General features: G+C 38.3%; 1 protein-coding gene across 3 annotated transcripts in view; it reads left to right on the forward strand.

The window, feature by feature from the left end:
• Positions 1 to 22,170, forward strand: part of ICE2 (interactor of little elongation complex ELL subunit 2) — a 33,078-nt gene extending 10,908 nt beyond the window's left edge. For 2 of the 3 annotated variants that reach the window (XM_075505809.1, XM_075505810.1), the window contains exons 8-15: positions 428 to 612; positions 1,120 to 2,077; positions 4,185 to 4,363; positions 5,730 to 5,859; positions 15,981 to 16,065; positions 16,160 to 16,210; positions 17,265 to 17,523; positions 19,991 to 22,170. In XM_075505809.1, coding sequence (XP_075361924.1) covers positions 428 to 612; positions 1,120 to 2,077; positions 4,185 to 4,363; positions 5,730 to 5,859; positions 15,981 to 16,065; positions 16,160 to 16,210; positions 17,265 to 17,523; positions 19,991 to 20,179 — 2,036 coding nt within the window. In that variant the 3' untranslated portion in view covers positions 20,180 to 22,170. Of the gene's footprint in view, positions 1 to 427; positions 613 to 1,119; positions 2,078 to 4,184; positions 4,364 to 5,729; positions 5,860 to 10,243; positions 10,372 to 15,980; positions 16,066 to 16,159; positions 16,211 to 17,264; positions 17,524 to 19,990 lie in introns of those variants that run through there. The other variant, XR_012776227.1, reaches the window with a different exon arrangement.
• The last annotated feature ends 1,936 nt before the right edge of the window (positions 22,171 to 24,106 follow it).

A 24,106-nucleotide genomic window follows, 5' to 3' on the forward strand; every position in this document is an offset into this window, starting at 1 on the left:
CCTGGACGTAGTTACTGATTAGAAGAAATACAAACTGCAGCCATTGCTTTCGCGCAATGAGACTTAAAAAAAAAAAAAAAATCTTTTTGGAAAACAGAATACATGTGATGATATAATGCATTATAAGGAATGAAGAGTCCTAAATTCTTATTTTAAAAATTCTCTATTTATAACTGTATTTAAAATATGATCGACTGTTAATGTGATGTGTATTGCTGCTGCAGGATCCTAATAATTCACACTGTACCTGGACCTACTTTTATTTTCTGTCATTAATGAATGAGAGGATAGTTTTTCATTTCTTCTAGTGTGAATATGGAATGGATTTGACCATAATTGGAAGTTAAAAGATTTATTATTTAAATTATACAACAATCTTTTTTCCTTTAATTGAGTATGTACTCAGTCTCTTTCTGTTCTTGAAAAGGTAGCAAACCAGCTAAAGTGGTTTATGTTGATTCACCCCTGCTAAGAAAGGAAATGACAGTAAGAGAGAGGAACCAAATCTTCCATGACATTCCAATGGACTTCCTAGCGACTAAAACGTCTTATGTTTCAATTTCTGATGTATCGATGGACAAACCAGCTGAGGACAGTCTGTTTCAGTGGGATGTATGTAGCTTCACCTCTTCTTAAAAACAAACAAAGAAAACCAAAAACCTATGTTATAATTCCTAAGTTACTTGTTCCGTGATAATGAAGGAAAATTTAGGTTTCCTGTTGGTAGTTTTTCTACTGCTGAGTTATGGACCCTGTGTTTTAAAATGTCTGTCTAGTTCCTTTAAATGCTTCTATTACATTGGCATCTCAGCTTTAATGTTTACTTCATTAAAATGTATTTTGATCAGTTTATTTAAGTGGGAAAAGTTTTATGAACTTTATTTCTCTTTTGAAAGACCTTTCAACTCTTAGGACTTAAGATATTCCGTGTTAAACACAGGAATTTTTTTTTTTCCCAAGTTCTGCCCCTCTTTCCCAACAGTCAAAATATGAATAGTAGAACACTTTTCATGTTTTCAATTTGACAATGTCTTGTTTGTGATTAACACATTCTATTTCTTGGTTTGTTTGAAATTTTTTTTTTTTTAATATTATTATTTTTTTCTTCCCTGTGTTAAGGTGTCTTCTGATACCTACCAGTACAGGAAGATTCCTCTTCCGGATGACACAGGGATGGACTTTGATGATGATGTTACAGAACTGGAAACGTTTGGAGCAACTGTCAAGCTCTCAAGAACTTCTAAAATGGAAAGTGCTTTTCCTACAGTTAGTAACACTGCTAAAGTTTTATCACATGGCCTAAAAATGGGGGAAAAAAATACATCCACCATAAACAGTGGAGGTGAAGAAGAGAAAAACACCATTTCTGAGCAAGGAGTTTCAGCATGTGCCAGCATGCAGCTTCCATCATTAGATGGCATTCTGTGCTTCAGCCCTGAAGAAGATTCATCTCGTAAAAGCTTTAATTCAGAGGAGGTAGGACTGAACAAAGCACAGCATGCCATGACCAAAGAAGTATCAGGCAATGAAACAAAATTAAATACTCTATCTAATGCTGTTAGTTACAAGAAAGAGTCTGACGACGCACAAAAAAATGAGACTTACACTTCTTTATGCAGTAGTGACACAGATGAAGAGCGTTTGATAATTGATACAGAATGTAAAAACGCTGATTGTTGCAAAACAACTGTACCAAACACTTTTTCTCATACCTCAGCAGAGGCTGCCAAATCACCTTCCCCCAGCCAGATTCCATTAGCAAGCATGACTGATTGCTCAGATATCATGGATCAGGGAAAAAATGCCTCCAGAAAGCCTACAAGAAAGTTGTCCAAAGAATTTGATCCTGTCGGACAGATTTTGAAAATGCAAACTGAACTTCTCAAGTCACCTTCCCAAAAAGCTCATGAGCAGCCAGTGGTGAGCTGTGATAATTCTAATGCTACACCAGCCCACGTGTCTCAATCTCCAAAACCATTGGTGACCTCCAGCACAGAAAATGTGCCAGCCCCTACCTCAAATCCCAACGGCTCATCTAAAAATACCTGGACTTGGCTTTTTCAGGGAGTGCCAAAGAGTAAGTAATTGTGTTCATTGTGTAAGGAGTAAAATTTCAAACTTTCAGTAAAATTTAACAGAAAAACGTTTTAACTCCTTCATCTGAAGAACATCCTAATAGTGCCTCTGTTATATTTATTTAGAGATGTGACTTAATTTTATTTTTTTTTTTTAATACCTTCTCTGTGTGAGAATTACTGTCTTGCACATGTAAGGGAGCATTTTAGGAGCTGTTTGTCCACAGAGGTGAATGTGAAATATTGTTTTACTTTAGAGAAACAAAAAGTTGTTATACACAAGGTTGTTAAGCAAGGAAAAGAAATCATCTGGTAGTGAAATGAGTTACTCTTCCACAGAAATTCAAGTATTTGAGTAGTCTGGTCTGCAAAAATAGTTTCCTGTCAATCAGAAATGGAATTATTTTACATTTTCTGTAGAAGAAAAATGTAATCAAATTATGCAATTAAAACTTGAAAGAAAACTTCAAATTTAGGTGTCTAAGTTCTGAGCTTCCCAGTTCAGTTGCTGTTTCTTAGCTCCTGTAGCAATCTGTTAGAGAAGACTAATGATGACTCACTACAAGCCACCTCTCCAAGTTTTTAGGTATTTAGCTGGAAATTGAACCTGTGCTACACCCAGACCTCAACTAAGAACTAGAAGTCTTGAAGATCCTAAGGACCATGAACTTTGAGGTTTTTCTCACATGCCTGCATTGCTTCTGAGCTCTGAACAACTGAAGTCAGAAGCACTTTATGGTGTTCGGTAAATTGACAGGAAACCAGGCAGGTTGCATCAGGACAGATAACTCTTTTACTCAAATATTTAATTCCAATTAATCAATGCTTTTTGGTGGGAAAACATGTTTCTCTGGTGTTTTCTGACTAGCTGTGCATTTGATCACATAGGAATTAATTAATTACTTAATCGTAATGGAAACAGTTAACACAACTAATTGTGTTTTAGTTGAAATTGTGTTATCGCTTCCTACATTTTTAGTGATTTAACTTAATTTTAGTAGTCACTAAAAGACCATGTCTCGTTCCTCAGTTTGAAAGGTTGAGCAGCATGGTACTCTTTCTATTTCTCCTTTTCTTAAAAAGCCAGAGTATGGAATTCAGGTGTTTGATAATAGAAATTTTTTTTTTTTTAATAGAGGTGGTGAAACCAACATCGCTAAGATGCTGAAGTGTGACTGTGAAAGAATAGAAAGCGTAATTCTACAAATTGAAAGTTCTGTAGCAAGCTGATAAACCTTTATGCATGTCTTTTTTGCAGAAAGCCAGAACTAAGTTAAATATTTTCCTAATAGAAAATTATTTCTGGTCACTTGGATAATATCTCACACCGTATACATTTATTCAAAGATACACATAAACTCTAAATGTAATGATAAATGTATTAATTCATACCACTACAGCAATACCTATTTGTAGTTGCAGTTTTGACACATATTTCCACATATCTGCAGGACAAAAAGCAGAACTGGATAAATTTTCAATAAATAATCTTAAACAAGTTGGAGTTTATTCTTGTTTATTTTAAATGTTTTGTTAAAATATCTCTAAGGGATGTTTGTTAACCTACCTCAAAGCTGCACTTGGAGATCTAATAAGTGTTTCTTTTGATATGCTAGTATTGAAATTGAAGTTGAAGCAAACTCAATTTGGAACAGAAGCTTATGCTAGCATCCAGACCTGAGGCTTGAGTTATTTCAGTAACTGATAAATGGATGGCAGCTCTCAGGAGGCATTCACTGCAAATAAAATTTTTGTCTCCTTTGTGCTGAGTGACCGTGGCTTAAAAACCAGCCTTTGAACTCCATTTGTACAAGAATGGAGTCTAACAGCTCTGTTCTTATATAAGAAATTTAATGATTAGGATAAAATATGTGGAATACTTAAAAATATACTTATTAAAAGTTATAGTGGACATTTTCCAAATTTTTTTTTTTTAATACATAAGCGACTTCTTGTGCCTAATGAGACTGTTTTCACCCCAAAATCTGAGGAAACAAACCAGATCCTGTTTAAAAATAAAAAAATCTGCTGCAAGAGGAAAAAAACTAACTAGCTTCATGGTAAAGAATGTGCTAGCTTGTCATTTTCTGGTTTATTTATTTTCTATAGGAAAGCTGCCAAATGAACTTCAGATGCTTGAAGAAGACCCTTCAGAGTATAAAGCACCTGAGGATGGCAACCTTGTGTATAAGCTATTCAGTTTGAATGATCTGTTGTTACTTGTGCGCTGCAGTGTGCAAAAAGTGAAACCATTGCCACGATACCATAAAAAGAAAAAAGCCCAAAAGGTACAGATTTTGCTGTTAGCTTTTTTGTTTTGGTTTGGTTTTTTAAACAGTTGTGCTCAGCTGGTATCTCTGGGATTCCCAGTCCTTCAGAGCATTTGTGTTTTCACTCGGACAATTAGTACCTTTAATTGTAACTCTACAGTGTGTGTCTTCTTTAAGTAAATATTTGCTGTAGGATAATATGCACAGGTAATTATACTTACGTAAACTAATGTCAATTTGAACTACTCTTAAAAGTTAATGCAGTAATTAGGTTTTTGGCCCAAGGCGTTGAGAATGTTCGTGATCATAAATACTTTCAAGCAGGACTCAGCCTTGCTGTCATGCGTAGTTAAGCAGAGAAACAGGAGATAGCATGAACAACAGAGGACACATTTAAAGATAAAAAGAGATCCTATTCATTCTGCTTGAAAAGACTATGGTATACATACTGGCAAATAGTTTGTCTTGAGGAATAAAATGCTTTAAATGCAATTGTAATCCAAATATTCCTTGTAACATCAGGAGAAGGAAAGCTTATTCTGGAATCCTCAGTAATCTGTTATTTTGTCAAGAGTCCTCTGAATCATTCAACAAATCTGATGTGGTGTCTCCCTCCCCAGAATACCAGAATTATGGTAGGCAGGCATTTTGTGAGGTGTTCATGCTTTGTTGAAATGGAAATAGATCTTTGTAACTCTGATTACTAGCTAAGATTCCATGCTTGGAATCTTATTTTGAAGAAATACTATCTCTCTGCTATTGATCCACTGCTTATAAATGCCTGTTAATAGCTGCTTAGTTAATCAGAAACTGAGCACTGTTGTTTATTTTTTTAAAATTCCTGCTGAAATTTAAACTGTGATGTGTCAGTGAGAAGAGGCTTATATTTTCTCTGTTAGTGTTAACATGCAAAGGTTAGCCTCCAATTTCAAATGAGAGTCCAAACATTAGGCTCTAATTTCAAGTAAGATTCTGACAAGGGGAATAAATGCCAGGGTTCCGCTAATAATAAGCAAATCAGAAATATAATAATGCATTTTTTCTTAAATTCCTGCAGAGGGCAGTAGAGCATAGAAGTGTGAACTTCAAATTAATTTAGTTGCATTGAAAAATTACTTAGTGGCAAAATTTTATTATTTGTAAAAGCTTGCCTAGGGTTTTTTTTTTTTGTCCATTTCACCTTCCCCTATATAGAGTCTCTGTAGTCCGAAGTTTGTACTGTGGGTTTCATAGAATGTGAACCATCACACAAAATTTGTGAAATGTCTTTGTCACTTCAGCTGTAGTGGAAGACTATGATGATTATCAACTACAAAATGTAGTTCAATTGTGGACATTTTTTGGACAGCGAGTGCTGATTTTTCTTGCATCTTCACTTTTATAGCTTACTCCAATGTTCCTGTTGCCAAAACTAGAATACCAAGCCTATTATGGTGTTGAAGCTCTTACAGAAAGTGAAGTATGTCAGTTGTGGACAGAGAGTATGTTGCATTCTGAATGCTTATTTTATATTGGTAAGTTCATGTGTTGATTTTTGCTTAAGAAACATGTATGTCTGAATATTTATAGAATAACAGAAGAGAAAAATATTTATTAAAGGTATATTCCATATGTCCTTATTTATTTTAACTTATTTTAACTTTAACTAATTTGGGTTTTCACTTTTATCTTAAATAAGCGCTTTGTCTAAAATTTTCTGTTGGGTCGTGAATGAGGTTATTTCAACTTTGGTTTTAGATTAATAGCATCCCGTAATCTTTGTTTTCAAGAACTGCATTTATTTGCCTTTCAAAGACAAATGTGTCTCTGTAAGCATGAGTTTAATTCTCTGAAGTTAGTCATCTTCATGACGTAAAGTATCTTTGGTTTTTGGGGGTGGTTTGTTTTAATGAGTCATACAACATGAATTATTTTATTGCAAGAGTGGTAAAAATATTTCTTGATGAAATGTGAGCTATAAATGTATCTTATCATTTTGTGAAATAATTTTAAATAAATTTGTTATTACATACCAAAATAGAAAATGAACAGAGGATCAGGTATGTGGCTCAGAGGATACTTATTCCTTGGCCTTTGAGCTTGCAGTATGGGAAAAGGTCAAATGTTACTTATTTTTCTTTGAAAACAAGCAATAATGATCATATTTCTACACTGATAACACGTAGACAGATAAGATACAAGAGAATGAGGAAAAACAAGCAACATAGGGCTAAACCAAGTTCTGTCGTTCAGAAATAAGAGAAATTACGTGCTTTGAAAACAGTGTACACGTGTCTCTCATCTAAGGTAATGGAAATAAATTTCTGGCTTTGCAGAAATGAAATTCCTAACAGGAAGAAAAAAAATACATAGTATAGGTTTATTGAAAACTTCTTTCCATAGCTATGATATTCCTCAGGAGTTCTGAACACTGGATGATCTTACTTAAACACATTTTCCTGGTTTTCCATTGTCCGTATCTAACTGATCCATGAAATTTAATTTCCTAATATGTGATATGACTTGTAACATCCCTGTCAAGGGGTGGTCTTGATACTCCCTGTCCTGTATAATGCAGCAGATGGAAACAGGAAATAATGTAATAGAATCTATGAATGTGAAGTAACGTACATTCAGTGAGAATGAAGCAGGAAACTACATATGTCATGTAGAAGAGATGACAGCTGTAATTCAGAGCACAGAAAATAAAAAGGCAATAAAGCAGAGATAAAAAGCATGGAAATGTTAGTAGAAGGATATCTTACTTGTAAAGGCCATTTATCCAAAATCGCATAAACCAAGCACACTAGGAATGCAGCGTTATAAGGAAAGTTTCACTAATAAATGTCCTGTAGAAAATGCTGTATTCATGTTTGTACAATGACATGTTAAACGTCAGGAAAGTTCATGTCTATTAGGATACATATGTTCTGTAGAGAAATGAAAATGGTGCATATAAAGAATGTGGCCAGATTATTTTAACAACACTTTTAGTATATGGAGAGCTCTCTGACACCAATTATCTTGTAATTAATTAAGGTTTTAAAAGGCAGAATCTGCAACAAATGGTTAGTTAAAACGCATTTTAGAATATGTTTGGCACTTGCCACAGAGTGAGGGCAATCCTGTTTGTACAGTGAATGAATGTTCTGCACTGGGGACTGCCTCACTTTCCTGTTGTAGAAAAAATTCTCTGTTTTTTATGGTTGTTATGGCAGCAGTTGTGGCCTGTGGTTGCCTAACCTTTCCACTTGTGCACTGAATTACACTTTTGCTGTTGGTGGCTTACATCAGAATACTATTTTAGAAATGCTGAGTTCTCTCTTTCCTAATTTTTACATACAAACTTTGATAGAATGAAGAATTCTATCATAGAATTATAAGGTTTATTTGAAATGTAATATATTTGAGGTGATAGTTTTGCTGATTGCAGCTATCTTCGTCTGTAGCCCATATTTATTGGAAATTATGTTTCTAATTTAAAATTTTAAAAGCAATATTTGCTGTGGTTTTTCCCTTCTCTAAAAAAAAATTCTTACAAAGAGATAATCATGCACACAGTTCTCCATTTCTAATTATATCTTAACGTACAGTACTGAAGCACTTATTCTCTTTTTTTTTTTTTTCAAACAAGCAGAACAGTATACTGAATTGCACTGAAATTTAACCCCTGTAGGAAATCTTATCAACATTTTTTTTTAACATTTCCAGAGTCACAAGCAGTGTGGGGAAATAGTGAAACTGTAGAGAGAGGGCTAATCTGCTTACAGACTACACAGACTGAAAGAATGCACGTTTATCTAATCTCCCATCAGTTACACTATGGCTTGCACGTGGAAGTTTGCAGACAGCTCATCCAGCCAACACCCCTTTTTATAGAGGCTCTCGGGAGTGTAGGAGAAAGCAGGATGCGTGCTGCGGGAGTTGTTCTGGCATAAACAGCCATCCCCTTATGATACGGATGTTCCTCAGTGTCTCTTTTGTAGGTACCTGCTAGCTGTGAAGTGGGCACGGAGCCCTAGGCTGGCAGGCTTCAGTGGCCTGGCCTCCAACATGCTCTCTTTGTTTGTGTGCTTGGGAGAAAAAGTTGTTGGGATTGAGAAACACTGGTTATTCTGGTGGTGTGTGTTTGTCAGCTCTTGGATATGCTTCTTCCAGCAGCAAACCCTGGGGTCTACAGGGGTTCTTTTGTGTGCTCTGAGGAAGCACAGGATTACTGTGGGTTGTCAGTGTCCTGCACAGTAAATTACAGCATGTGGGGCAGGCCCCCTCCGACCACTATTTTAAAAAAAAAAGAAAAAAATGTCTGCTACAAATACAGAGTTGGACTCTCAGCATGTCACCAACTTTTGATACTGACAGAATATGTGATTTATTCAGGTAGGCAGATTGGGACTGCAGATTTTTGGTGCTGTAACCAGATTTAACCAAAGCGATTAGTTCTTTTGTAACTAAACAACATAGAGATAGGAGCCAGTTAGGCAACACTTTAATGTTGTGTTTGTACATCTGTGGCTATGGATATGTTACTATGCCCAAAGACAATAGGACGAGGAGTACTATGGACATGCTGCTATGTTCCCAGTACAGTCACAGCCCATCTTGACAATGAGTTGAAGAGTAGTTAGAATAATTGGTTTGTGTTAGAATAGGAATAAGGGTGCCAAATCATTGTTAGGTACCATGCACCATGAAGAAGGGAAGCAAGTTACATAAGCAAGATGATATTGCGCATGCCCATAAGAAGAGGCCAACTAAAGGACACACCTGTACAACCACCAAGGACCACCAGAGACCCCCACAGAAGCCCCTCGGAGTTCAAGGATGCATGTGTAATGACCATGCAAATATGATAATTAGTTCTGGGAAATAGAATGAATATGTACGATCATTTTGGGAAATTTGACACATATGTATGTAATTGGACAATATAAGTTTCGGCTGATGTAACCTGCGGTATGCACGCTAGGTCGAAAAATCCCCTGTGCATCCAGCGCCGTAACAAAGAATGCCTGCTTCTTAATACTACATTGGTGCTAAGGAGTTCGATTCCCGATTTCGGTGACAGTGCCGCTGTGTACTTTCTATAGAGGTAGGTAAAAAGACCTATGTGGAAGTAAATGATCCATTTTAGGAAAGAGCATGTACCACAGCTTTTAATAGGAAACTGTTACCATATTCTACTTGGGGATTCTTTCTGCTCTCATTGAGAAATACTGGAAGGTAGCTGTGAAATTGTGCCTTTCAGTTGGTGTTTCTGGGGAGCTGTGAAAAATACAATGTTGCAAGTGTCCTGATTTAGTTAGACAGCTCTTTGCAACAGAAAGCTTTGTCCTGAAACTTCAGGGACAACTTTCTAAGGGTGTTAATATCCCTGTATTTATGGACAACTTAAAACGGGGTGAATGTCTCATTCTTTATCATTAATCTAATACCTGGAAGCAAGAAGACTACTGCTATCATGTGTTTGGTGTAAGCAGAAAGATAGACTTGACTTCTCAGATCGTGCTATAATTTGAATTATTTTAAGTGAACTGTCATGTCCTATAATAAAGGAATTTTTAAATCAACCATAGTAGAGCCATAGACTTATTGCTCTTTTTAAATTTACCCCACAGTATGAGTGTGAAAGTATGGAACTACTGTTTGAAAACTGTGATCTTACCACAACTAACACAGTACCTACAACTTGAACTCTTGTTCAGACAGTTCTGAGACTGTATAGATCTTATGTGAAGCCTCTAAAATTGAAGTTTTGAGCATGTAGCAGACCTCTGTGTTAAATTGCTTAGGAGTTCTTGGATCTTGAAAAAACTTAATTCACTGTCTCAACAATCTTTTGTATTGCCGAATAAGTATGGATGGAAAGTTCTTCGGACCTTGGTCTGTGCCCCATAATTGTCCAGCATTGCTCTTCAGTGTTGTGTCGTTCTGTGTGCCTGAGGGAGGAATCTCTTAGCTCAGCACAGTGACTCAGCAACGCTGCCAGCTCAGGAGATGAGAAAGAAAACAGAAGTGTAACTGTGACCTCCTGCAGAAATTGCAAGGTGTGTTAAGTTGAATTTTTTATTTTGTATGCTCTCAAAGAAGGTAGTGATTGTTTGCTCAAAAGCAGAGCTATTATCATCAAACACACTTAAGAGTGCTGTCCTCCTCTTGCTAGTAGTGTTGTCCCAAAAAATTGGGGTTTGTTTACCTGGCATGCAAAATGCCAATACACAAACAGAGCAGAGGTATTTTATTGCATACTTGCGCGGATATGGGTGTCTGTCCCAAGACAGCACACCAAGCTTTCAAATTAACAGTTATTTATATTAAATTTCCTAATACATATGCAGTATTCTTCTGTTAAATTATTTGTTAAAATCTCTTCACCTAGCATGTAAATTAGTACGCATGCTACTGATTTACGTGCTATTCTTCTTCAGCTTCATCATTTGAGTCGGTGGTATAGTTGGGGTAGGTGGTCTGTGAGTTGGTGGTCACGATCTCTCCCTACTGGAATTACCTTTCCCCTAGTTTCCTACCTTTTTGGCAGATCTAAGCAGTTCTTCATGGTTTACTAACTAGACTATTAACACATCAGTTAAACTTCTGCTTTTCGACAGCCACATTCTGCTTATTAGACAAAGGTACATGGTATAAGTTCTATGGAGATAGGGTAGGGCTCTACAGTGGGTTTCTACAGTGGGTTGGGTTTTTTTTATAACGGGATGGCCTACACAGCACCAGGTTTGCTGGCATCTGCTGGGATTCATCTTGCTCAAAGGGGAAAGAGAATCTTTGCTCAGGAGCTTGCAGGGCTCGTTGGCAGAGCTTTAAACTAGACTCGAAGGGGGAGGGGGATAATATCAGGCTTGCCTGAGAGATGCTGAGGGACGATGTGCCATGGTTAGAGGGAGCGGGTGCTAGCGAGGGCACTCAGCCTGTGTCTCTGAGATGTGTGGGGTACACTGGGGCACAGCTGAAGTTGTACAGAGTTGAGCTAGGGGATACTGAGGCAATAGGAGCCAAGAGGGAAACACCAGTGAAACACCTCAAAGCACACAAGGGGTGTTCCTCTACGGAGACACGGACGACAGCCCAGCTCAAGTGCATCTACGCCAATGCACACAGCATGGGCAACAAGCAGGAGGAGCTGGAAGCCATTGTACACCAGGAAAACTATGATATAGTTGCCATCACAGAAACATGGTGGGATGACTCGCACAACTGGAGTGCGGCGATGGATGGCTATAAACTCTTCAGGACAGATAGGCAAGGCAGGAGAGGCGGTGGGGTAGCCCTGTATGTTAGGGAGTGTTTGGATAGTTTAGAGCTTAATGATGGTGATGATAGGGTGGAGTGTCTATGGGTAAGAATCAGGGGGAAGGCCAACAAGGCAGATATTGTGGTGGGAGTCTGTTACAGACCACCCAACCAGGATGATGAGGCAGACGAACTATTCTATAAGCAGCTGGGAGAAGCCTCACGATTGCTAACCCTTGTTCTTGTGGGGGACTTCAACCTACTGGATGTCTGCTGGAAATACAATACAGGCAGAGAGGAAACAGCCTAGGAGGTTCCTGGAGTGTGTGGCAGATAACTTCCGGACACAGCTGGTGAGGGAGCCAACTAGGGAAGGTGCCCCACTGGACCTCTTGTTCACGAACAGAGAAGGACTTGTGAGCCATGTGATGGCTGGAGGCCGTCTTGGGCAGAGTGATCATGAAATAATAGAGTTTTTGATTCTTGGAGAAGTAAGGAGGGGGGTCAGCAGAACTGCTACCTTGGACTTCTGGAGGGCAGACTTTGGCCTATTTAGGAGACTGGTTGACAGAGTCCCCTAGGAGGCAGCCCTAATGGGCAAAGGAGTCCAGGAAGGCTGGACATTCTTTAAGGAGGAAGTCCTAAAGGCACAAGACCAGGATGTCCCCAGGTGCCAAAAGACGAGCTGGCAGGGAAGAAGACCGGCCTGGCTGACTAGAGAGCTTTGGCTAGAACTCAGGAGAAAGAGAAGAGTCTATGACCTCTGGAAGAAGGGGTGGGCAACTCAGGAGGACTACAAAGGTGTAGCAAAGCTGTGCAGGGAGAAAATCAGAGGGGCCAAAGCTGAGCTAGAGCTCAATCTGGCTGCTGCTGTAAAAGACAACAAAAAACACTTCTTCAAATACATTAGCAGCAAAAGGAGAGCTAAGGAGAATCTCCAGCCCCTAGTAGACAGGGAAGGGGACACAGTGACAAAGGATGAGGAAAAGGCTGAGGGACTTAATGCCTTCTTTGCTTCGGTCTTTAAGAGTAAGACCAATTGTTCTCTGGGTACCCAGCCCCCTGAGTCGGAAGATAGGGATGAGGACCAGAATGGAGCCCCCATAATCCAGGGGGAAATGGTTAGTAACCTGCTACACCACTTAGACACTCACAAGTCTATGGGGCCTGATGAGATCCACCTGAGAGTACTGAAGGAACTGGCAGAAGTGCTCACCAAGCCCCTTTCCATCATTTACCAGCAGTCCTGGCTAACTGGGGAGGTCCCAGCTGACTGGAGATTAGTGAAGGTAACACCCATTAGTGAAGGTGACAAGAAAGGCCAGAAGGAGGACACAGGGAACTACAGGCCTGTCAGCCTGACCTCGGTACCGGGGAAGCTGATGGAGCAGATCATCCTGAGTGCCATCACACGGCATGTAGAGAATAACCAAGGGATCAAGCCCAGCCAGCATGGGTTCAGGAAAGGCAGGTCCTGCTTGACCAACCTGATCTCCTTCTACAACAAGGTGGCCCGCCTAGTGGATGAGGGGAAGGCTGTGGATGTTGTCTACCTAGACTTCAGTAAAGCCTTTGACACCGTTTCCCACAGCATTCTCCTGGAGAAACTGGCTGCTCGTGGCTTGGACGGGTGTACTCTTCGCTGGGTTAAGAACTGGCTGGACGGCCGGGCCCAGAGAGTGGTGGTGAATGGAGTTTACTCCAGTTGGCAGCTGGTCACAAGCAGTGTCCCCCAGGGCTCTGTGTTGGGGCCAGTTCTGTTTAACATCTTTATCAATCATCTGGACCAAGGGATCGAGTGCACTCTGAGTAAGTTTGCAGATGACACCAAGTTGTGTGGGAGTGTTGATCTGCTTGAGGGGAGGAAGGCCCTACAGAGAGACCTGGACAGGCTGGATCGATGGGCCGGGGCCAATTGTATGAGGTTCAACAAGGCCAAGTGCAAGGTCCTGCCCTTGGGCCACAGCAACCCCATGCAACGCTACAGGCTTGGGGAAGAGTGGCTGGAAAGCTGCCTGGCAGAGAAGGACCTGGGAGTGTTGGTTGACAGCCACCTGAATATGAGCCAGCAGTGTGCCCAGGTGGCCAAGAAAGCCAATGGCATCCTGGCTTGTATCAGAAATAGCGTGGCCAGCAGGACTAGGGAAGTGATCGTGCCCCTGTACTCGGTACTGGTGAGGCCACACCTCGAATACTGTGTTCAGTTTTGGGCCTCTCACTACCAAGAGAGACATGGAGCTGCTGGAGCATGTCCAGAGAAGGGCAACGAAGCTGGTGAAGGGTCTGGAGCAGAAGTCTGATGAGGAGCGGCTGAGGGAGCTGGGGTTGTTTAGCCTGGAGAAAAGGAGGCTGAGGGGAGACCTTATTGCTCTCTACAGCTACCTGAAAGGAGGTTGTAGAGAGGTGGGGGTCGGTCTCTTCTCCCAGGTAACAAGTGATAGGACGAGAGGAAATGGCCTCAAGTTGCACCAGGGGAGGTTTAGACTGGATATTAGGAAATTTTACTTCACTGAAAGGGTTATCAAGCATTGGAACAGGCTGCCCAGGGAAGTGGTTGAGTTGCCATCCCTGGAAGTATTTAAAAGATGTTTGGATGAGGTGCTTAGGGACATGGTGTAGTGGTGGTCTTGGTAGTGTTAGGTTTATGGTTGGACTCGATGATCTTAAAGGTCCTTTCCAACCTATACAATTCTGTGTCTATAGCAGCATCAATCATTGTGAATTGTATATTTATATTTGATTATTACAACAGTGGAGCGCCCTGCTCGGTTGTTGATTTAACTCTCCTTGCTACTCAGATAGGAAATCCTGCATCTGCAAAGGGAGTAATCTCTGTGACATGTTTTCCAAATAAGATACGTGTACTTGATCTAAGCAGTAAATAAAGTTGTGATAAGTTTTGCTGATTAATGGGAACATTTTACCCCAGCCATTATTCCCTTACTTGCATTAAGTGCCTAAGCAAAGCTTACTGCAAAAAGAATAGTTTACCTTCACATGAATAAGATAATATTGGCCGTTAAATAAAGATTATTTGAAAAATAGGTTGGAAAGAAGTACTTACTGTATGAGTACCTTACTGAATGTCAAGTGTTTTCAGTCACTTCTCAAATATAAGATACAGTAATATAAAACAGGTATGGGTAGTTCATAGATTCCCCCCCCCTCCCCCCCCGCTATGCTGTTGAAGAGTTTAGAAATAGAGAAGTTTCTGCTTTGAGGAGAGGCTGATAAGGAATGGAGAACACAAACTTTTTTTTTTGTTTTTATGATGACTTCAAGTTTCTCTTGCTCTAGTCAGCAATGCAGAATATTAAACCTACCTGCTTAGTCTTGCACAAAATACTGATATCAAGAAAAGTAACAGATGTACAGTGTTTAAAAGAAATGAGTTGTCCCAGTGGATTTTTTAAAATTTGTTAAAAGTGAGAGTTCTTACTTGGTCTTCTTACACATCACATAACAAATTGCTAGTAACGTTTAACTTGGAGTGTGAAATGCTTTGGTTTAGCAACTTTAAGTGTACAGTTGAAGCATTTACACTTCCTATGAGAGCAGATTTGTAGTAAGGCAGTAAATTCCACTGAGTAGGTTGTATTTTATTATGCTGCCTTCTCCTCGTTCTCCTTATGGGAGCTGGAATAGAACAGATTTCTGGGAAAACCTCAACACGAGAGAGAGAACCTGAAGGTAAGGCATGGTCACCATGTCAGTGTACAAGCTATGCTAATGATCTTTATTGCTTATCAAGTGAAAATGTGGGCTAAACTGTTCTAGTCGGCCTTTATTTTAAAAATGTGATGAGGAGAGCTTTGAATTGTTACTCCTAGCTATGTTAAAGACAAATAGTCTCTAATGATTTTTCATGAACAAGGCCTGAATTGTAAATTGTAATTTTTCAGGTGAGGAAAAAAAATCAAGAGACAAAGGTACAGAATCCCCAGAAAAATCACATAGCACAATTGTTCATATAATCTATCAGAATAGAAAAACAAGTACATTAAATTCAAAAGTAAATTTGTTGTAAAAGATAAACTTTCATGATCTGTCCAGTGATGAAGCATAGTGATAAGGATCAAAGAACTTGAGAAGATACAAATTAACTGATGAGATTAAGACCATGGCAAAATGAGGCTGTATATCCCAGACATCACCCAAGGTGTAAGATTTGCTGGAATCATGGACATCTCCCTGATTTAAAAAGGCAGCCCAAATACAGATGTCTGTACTTAAAGCAGCTATACGTTTTACTATCCGTTACTGTGCAACATTGATAAATACTTATCACTGTTCTACCCTGTAAAAGAGCAAAACTTTTTATTCCTTTTAAAATGCATTAGGTCTGCAAATCATGCTTTTGTATTTTTTCTTTAGTTTTTAGTGTATTAATTGAATTAATATTTTTCAGGACATGTTGATGCTTTTACATCAAAGCTTATTATGCTAGAAAAGATTTCTCCAGAAACTTTAAGAGAAAAACTTGAATTGATAAAGTGAGTATTTTAGCAGGGTTTTTTAGCAATGAATTTGAAACCCTAACAAGCCTTGCAAGTTACTATTTTGTAATTTTTTTTTTCTTTTTCACAGGCCTGCAAATTCATTAAATATACTTCATCACATTTTGAAGAAAGTGTCTGAGTAAGTGCTCCATTCTCGTTCATTGTATTTAGTTGCAACATTACCCAGGTCATCCTGTTTCTTCCGTAGAATGCTTGTCTGCTCTTTGATTTTTATTTCTTCAGATATGTGAAATATTTTACAGATTCTTTTAGGTCTAGCATAGCATAATGCAGTACTGTATAAAAATGTGCTTAGGATTGCAGGTTTTGTATAAATGATGCAAAAGAATAAGAACTTGATTTTTATGAACCACTTATTCAAGAGAGGAGACTGGACACTTCTGATTAAACAGTTCACAGGAGTGAGTTGTAATATTGTGTATGTAGGCTGACATTTAAAATTTGGACTTCTGTTTTTGTTAGTCTTTTTGCTTAATCTGTAGAAATTATACTGTTTGTGTTCCCTTCTGCTTAGCTTGATTTACAACAGCGTATGTCTTTCTCTGTACAAAGTTGCAATCTTTCTCTTGCTCTTTCCTTTTCTTTATTTATTTAGCTACTTCAACACTTTTGGTCTGCAAGTGTCTCTTAATTTTTTTGTGAAGCAGGTTTCTTGCACTGTGTGTGAAGCCTCTTAAGTTGAATTACAAAAGAGTTTTCCCACACTTGATAATTTCTGTAGCTTCATGATTTGTGACTAAGATGTTTGATAAGGGCAGTTGGTTGACATTTGTCTTCCTGAAAACCTGTTTAGTCCTGCATGTATTTAAAGCACGTCTGTGTCCATATATGCATTATGCTTTATAAAGCGCCAGTTAAAGAATTATAGTTTGCCAAATACGCATGGTTTTCAGTGTATGCTTAAATGTTTTGTTGAATATGATGACAATCTGTACATTGATGATAAATTAGTACATTATGAATACATTATAAACACATGAATTAGTATGTATTTATCAATACAGTTGAATTCATGCTTTTTTGTCTATAGTCTTTTTATAAAACAGGGACTGATAAGTAAATATCTAAAGATGTTTTGCTTTTGCATTAAGAACTTAGTAGCTATCCTGATCAAATGAAACAGAACAAAAACATTTAAATAATATTTTTCATTTTGAACTTTGTCTTTTTAGTTTGCAGGAGGGCTCTTATTTATTGACTCATGCTGCAGGAGATTCATCAGTTGCAATCTACAAGACTTCTCTTGACAAGGCAACGAGAGCATCATATAACTTACATAAAGCTCATTGTGATCTGCCTACTGTACCTGCCACTCTTTCAGTCCCATGGGTGCCACTAGATCCCAGCCTCCCTTTGCCCTATCACATGAGTCATGGAAGAGTTCCATGCACCTTTCCACCTGCACCCCCGGAAGCCATGTGGAAACAGAAGGTCAGTATCACACTTGATGGAAAAACAGATTAGCAGTTTTGAAATAATCTATTTTAGTCCCTTGTATATATAGCTAGTATATTTATCTGTCATCTTTGGGGGTCAGAGAGACCCTTTAGAGTTCTGGATCCACTACCAAGAGCAGGAATGCCTTTTTCCTGAAAAATATCTCAGGTGAGATTCATCTCGCATAGCTTTAAACATTACAGTATGGAAAAACAACATTCAAGCTCATTGTGTTGTTGACAGAGGGCAATGGAATATTTTGTAAGATGCACCTCCACACCAGGATGGGCCTCCTAAGTGGATTGTAGGACTCATGCTACTGTAGAGTTGTAATTTTCTCTATGATGACTACAGAAGTAGAGTTGATTAGCACCACTGTAGACAAGTAAAATCAGGTAGGGTGCTGTCAGAGTCTATTCTATCGAGCTCTTATTGCAGTTGTCTGTGATACGTTAAGTGTTTTTTTAAAAATACATGGGGGGGGAGGTCCCCCATTTGATGGCAAAATTCTTTCAAAATGAAGTTTTGCATCATTAATGTGAGCTAATAATACTTTTGGATGGCAAAAAGAATGTAGCATTTGGCTTAAAAGCTTTTTAATTTATAGGCTTGCAGTACAGCTGAAACAGATACAATATTTGCATTTATAAGAATTTTCCAATTTTGCCTCTGTGAATGGTGCTTTTTTTTGATGTACTTTTTCTTCAAACAATTTCAGGAAGGACCTGTTAACCTGGTTTCCTGTTTTTTCAATCCCACTTTCATCTCCATTTGCCCCTCTGTCTTTCCCCCAGATCTCAAAATCTTGAACTTGTTGGGCTGTTTCAGCAGAAACTGACATGTCTTGGAGGCCTAAGATATTAAATTCTAACCAGCTTAGTGAAAATAAGTAGCCAGGTAGAGGAGAGGGATCCAGATTAGTGCTTCCTCTGTGGGGACGGCAATGAGCACTCAACTGTAATGTTTGATACCTGAAATCTGATGCAGACAAGAGAGGTTGTAAGCAAATCAGCCACACAAAAAAAAATTGTCAGAGCTTTTACATTACTAGATGTGGGATAATCGTATGGCAAGACAGAAAACCAAACGATGGTACTCTTTACTGACAGTTTAAGTACTTTCCTCAGTCCCCTCATGCCACTCTTTTAAATCTTTCGTGTCCTAATTTATTGATTCCTGATTTCAGCAGCTGGAGTGGAGCATCTTGGATCTGTTCTTCATTGTCTGTAGTTTTAAATGAAGCTTATGTAGGGATAACAGTGATTCTCTGCAGCAAAAATAAGGTTTCCCTTCAGCCCTCTATGTTAGCTCAGTCAGACAAATTGGCATTGATCACTTGTCTCTGGTTGCTCTGAACTCCTTCACCTTTGAGGAAACTTTCATTGCAATTCAGGTGGCTTCCCTGACATACAGAAACGTAAATTCTCATTGGTATGCTGTTTCCTATACAGTGAAACATTTGTAACAATATATATGCAATACTGTTTCTAAAATAAGAGTAATATGTTATTTTGCATAGTGGCATATATACTTTGTCTAGAGGCATGGGAGTACCTTAATTTAGGAGAACACAATTCCTGTGTCTCAGACATAAATATAAAATGGTGTGTGGGTGGCTTACTCCTTTTTACAGAAAATTAACACCCTTACACAGCATTTATATTCTGTGTTTCTTCAGAGTGCAGTTAAATCTAAAGAAATAAAATGTTTTGGATGTTTGAATATGATCTTCCTTCCAGACATCATTAGGATAAGTAAAAATTAATATAGCCTAAAAGTCACGAACATCTGGGTTTTGTTGCTGTTGTTTTTAAAACAGAATAGAATTTATTAAAAGAAGGAGAATTAGTTGTCTGCATCTAAAGAAACTTTTGATAGAAAGTTTGTGGAAATTTTTTAGGAATCCAGTCTGCTTTGTAATTTATATTCGTAAATAAGTGATGCGTATCATGCTTTAGAGATTTCCCAAAGATCCCACTCTCGGCTCTAATGTTTTGAACAGGTAGTATGACACTTTAAAAGTAAGAAAATTTTCAAGTGTTATTTTTCTTCAGGATTCATTTACTCACATGTGTAAAAGCCACCATGCTAACTACGCCTAGCTTAGTGGATTGTGGCATGCTTTTTGGGCCCAGTTATATGTTTTAGCCACATCCTGACTTCGTATGAGGGCAAAATGGAGTTGTGCATCAGTTCCTAATTACCTCATGCACTTTGGGTTCTGCCAGAAGGAAATCCAGGCACATGGGCAAGAAAGAAGCAGGAGTGGTCAGATCCCACTAGTGACAGGAAGACCAGCTGTGCCTGTCACCCAGTGCAGATGTGGCCTCTGAGTCTGGCTGGAATGACAAGAAGTAGAAGGCAGTTGTCTGAAGGTAGCTGTATATGTTTGTGCTTAATACAGATTTAAGATTATTAATTCTAGTTCTTTTTTTTCTGTTTTCTCACCATATGTGTCTAGATAACTGGGATGAAAGGACGATCGGACACACCCTATGAGGGAAAGCCAGTAGCTATGGAAACAAAAGGCAATCCAGCTCAGCCTGTTAGAAATGAAGGTGTGGCTACAAAGAAACTGAAGAATTACTGCAAACAAAGAATGATGAAGAAAAAGTGGAAAATGAAGTACAACAAAATGCAACTGAAATAGCAATAGCTGAACCATGCTGTGATAAGTATGACCTGGAGAAGGACAAGACAAAACAAAAAACCTGAGGTTTTCTTGCAGCTTCAAAGGAGCCAGAACAAGCTGGCAGGGGAATGGCTTGCGGACAAAACATTGTATAAACCTTTAACCCTTTCTTACCTCAGTGGACACATTTCAAGTGAAAATCTCAAATCCAGTCAGAGGAAAAAGAGGCAAGTGTCTGCAGCTGAGGTTAGGGGACAAAAGTATCTTCTGTTGGTCTCATGAGTTTCATAGAAAAACTACAGCTTGAAGAATGAAGCAGTGGTTGACAGCAACATCTGATATCACATAACAACAAGAAAAATAACTTTTCAGCTTTCTTATTCTTCCAGAATAACTAGAGATTTTTATTCTGACATATTTTAAAATTATATTTTACTTTGTGTAATGTGCATAAGGGGAACAACTTGGATTTAATTACTTAATCCTTTTATCACACAATGTCTACCAGTTTTTAAATTACTTACAAAAATACATTTTCTTTTTAGGATGGTGTAACAAGTGATGTTTGGGGAACAACAGCTGTGTTTATCTGAATAGTATGTGCTATAAATTTCCACTAGGAAACTTACAAGTACAGCTGAACAGTTAAAATACATATTTCTATGCTTCCCCAAATTAATTTCCAAAAATTGTTTGGATTCTGGTGTGTCTTAAAAAATTAATATTGTTGTTATTTACTGTATTACTGAATGGCTACAGCCTAAATCTCATATCAGATTGCACGTTGATGTGCAGTAGTGCTTACCTGATGTATTAAGGTTTGCCTGGAGGAACAAGTGATAGGATCAAGGCCTTAGTCATCGTTCCAAAAACCCAACCAGACTATGCTGTCCATCAGCAGTCTGCTTGAAATTTAGAGCCAAACTGACAGAGGGGAGTTAGGAAAAGAGAATACTTGCTGTCTATGAAAAAGCCAAGCAATGTGATGACATGCGGTTTCCTAGTGAATACGAGTTGTGTGGAAAAATTAAGGTTGTTTTGAATGTTAATATATAAACGCATTGTATTCTGTGATGTGTTTGGAACTAACAGGATTGCTTGTGCGGGAAGATTTCTCTGCATTACAGCTGTTTTATGGTACATACTTTCAGTGTTTCATCAAACAGAATTTCAACAGAAACAATCCTTGAAATTGAGGCTCGAAAATTATATTCTCTATCATTGCTTTTGTTTCATGTTTTCTGGATTTCTGCTTATATCTTCCTTTATTAAGACTATTGTTTTTAGAAGAGCTCATGAATTCTTGAAAGCTTCAAGAATGAGTCCAATAAATTCTTTCCCATTCTTGCCTTTTAAACAACAGAACTATTTCAAAATGTCTGAGGCAGTTTTGTTTGGATGATGTTTTGGAGGGCTGTTTGTATGCATGCTTAAACTGCTAACACACAAAAAAAAATAGGCTTTAAAGATGTTCTTCCAAGTCTTTTATTTGGACTAAAGAAGTTACCAGGTACACATAGCTGATCAAGCATTCTTCTGCTCACCAGGGCTTGACATGATACATTTTAACATCATGAAAGTAAAAATAAAGTATTTATATTGTTTACTGGGGTATACCTGTTATAAAATCCTGAAGACAGTTTTTTTTAAAGCATGCTTAAACAATGAATGATTATTAAAAACAATTTTTTGTGAAATACAAAGCATTTTCTGATTCCCCCCCACTGTTAGATGTATTTACAGTATTATTCAGTTTAGTCTTTTTTTGGCCACTGCTGCTTTAGCTGCAGTGATATGCTAATGACAAGCTGAACTGGGGTAGAGCTGTTTGCAAATTCCAAGTAGTTCTGATACAAAATCCTAAATGCACTTAGTGACCTCTCATAACAGGAATGTTTTAGCTGTGAGTCATTTTTGCCAGATAACTAACTCTACACAGGGATTCCAAGCAGTTCTCAGTTTGTATATATAAAAACTTTTGCCAGACTTCTATGGAATTTGGATTCTCAATGCGGTTTCATATGTTAGAAGTGTATGGTCTGTTTGCCCGTGCACCTATATACCTAAAAGACTTGCGTCTTTCTCTTAATAGTATACTACTATACTATGCTAGTATACTGCTAATGGTAGTATACTAATTGTAGTTTCTTACCTGTTTAGAATAGGTAGGGAATCTGGAGTTTGTATACAGCACGGGATGGCTTTTTAATTCACTGTTATGTTTTATTTGATTGTTCTCTTTTGGATTAAGTGGGACTGAAGTAATTTGCTCTAAGATGAGTTAGTTCTGTGAAAGACTCCGGTTTTGGTCACGTATCACGGGCGAGTGGTGTTTGTTTGACTGTCATTAGTTCTGCGGAATGCATGCTACCGAGAACGGTGGTCTGTTCATTTTGTCATGGCCATGCAGCATGTAGATTCATAAAATTACACAAATCACAATTTTTACGCACAAGTTATAGCACAACAAGCTTTCTGATGCAAGAAAGAAAATTGCTGTCCTCCATGACTTTGACGATGTGAAAATGAATCTTGGGGATATTCCCCAAGAGGGGGGATTTGAAATATTGGCACAGAACAATGTCACTTGGATTGCTCTTAGTTGTAAAAGTAGGGAGGTTTTGTGTCTTATGCATGTTTGTGGATGCATTCCATATCTGCATGGACATGAAAGGTAAACAGCAATTTGTTTCTGCTAACGATTGCTACCTCCTTCTAGCTCACATCACAGCCTTTTCCTATGTCTGAACAGGAGTAACAGTAGGGGTAAAATTCTTAATGTAATTTGTCTTTGTAGTCTACCACATCCTGATAAGGTCTTATTACATGAGATTCTGTGGGAAGAGATGCTCGTTTTCACACCACATGAAGACCAAAACGTGTCCTTTTAGATAGGAGCCTGATACAGCATTAGGACAGTATGTCCTTGATCATCTTGCAGCCAGGTATCCCCATTTCCCAAAAGATTGCCTTGCTTTCCAACATGCCATGATTGGTGAAATAAAAATGGAGGATTATGAAGTGTCATGGACTAAAATCTAATGTGAGTTTGTTACTTTGCCTAAAAAGCAACTTTGTAATCCAATGTGATGCCTGAGTTGGGAAATTATGTTATTATTTTCTCTAATAACAATTCAGCAAAATTCTACTCAGTGAAATGGGTCTGAGAGCAGAATATGTTGTTAAATGCTGACGGCCCCTCATCAGTTTGAGGCAAATGTTGTACAAAAGTATACTCCATTTATATTTGGATCTAAAATAAAATTATTTTTAAAGGAGTTTGATAACAGGAGAAGGGAAAAGGGATAGCATGTTTATTTCAGGCAGTTAACATCTGAAATTTGAAACAAAGAAAATGGCTAAACAAAATAATTGGTAAAAAACATGTCAGTAAAGCCAGAAAATGTGCTGGATATTAGTTGCTGGATCGCTGGTTCTATATAGACTGCTCCCAAAGTGAAAGTTACCTGTGGAGGAGAAAGAAGGAATACAGGCGAGCCTGACTGTTGTGATGCTACCAAAGTATAAATTCCTAAATGTAACACAGATTGTAAAGCTGTAGGAAGCTGGAAACTAGAGCTGAAGGAGGGTGAGTGGGCCTGGGTCTTACTCTCTGCATAACTGTTGCTCCACAGCTAACTAATGCTCATCTTTTTTATGGCCTCAACCCACTTTGTTTAGGAAAAAAATGGCACAGATCTCACAATCCTGTCCTGTCATTTCAATCTTCAGGTCTGTGTTTGGAATGGATTGTGTGTATTTATGTTGCAATTCATATGGCTTGTTTTTAAATGTAATTACTACTTTTTGTCAATCTGTGTTATAAGAATATCTTTTACATATGCATTTGGAGCACGTGATTACATGTAATTCACCCAGTCTAAGAATCTTCTGGTTATATTTTTTTCCCCTCGTTAGATTTTTTTTATTTTTTCTTTATGTAGA

The sequence above is a fragment of the Mycteria americana genome, chromosome 6, assembly GCF_035582795.1.
Source record: "Mycteria americana isolate JAX WOST 10 ecotype Jacksonville Zoo and Gardens chromosome 6, USCA_MyAme_1.0, whole genome shotgun sequence".
NCBI classification, from domain to species: Eukaryota; Metazoa; Chordata; class Aves; order Ciconiiformes; family Ciconiidae; genus Mycteria; species Mycteria americana.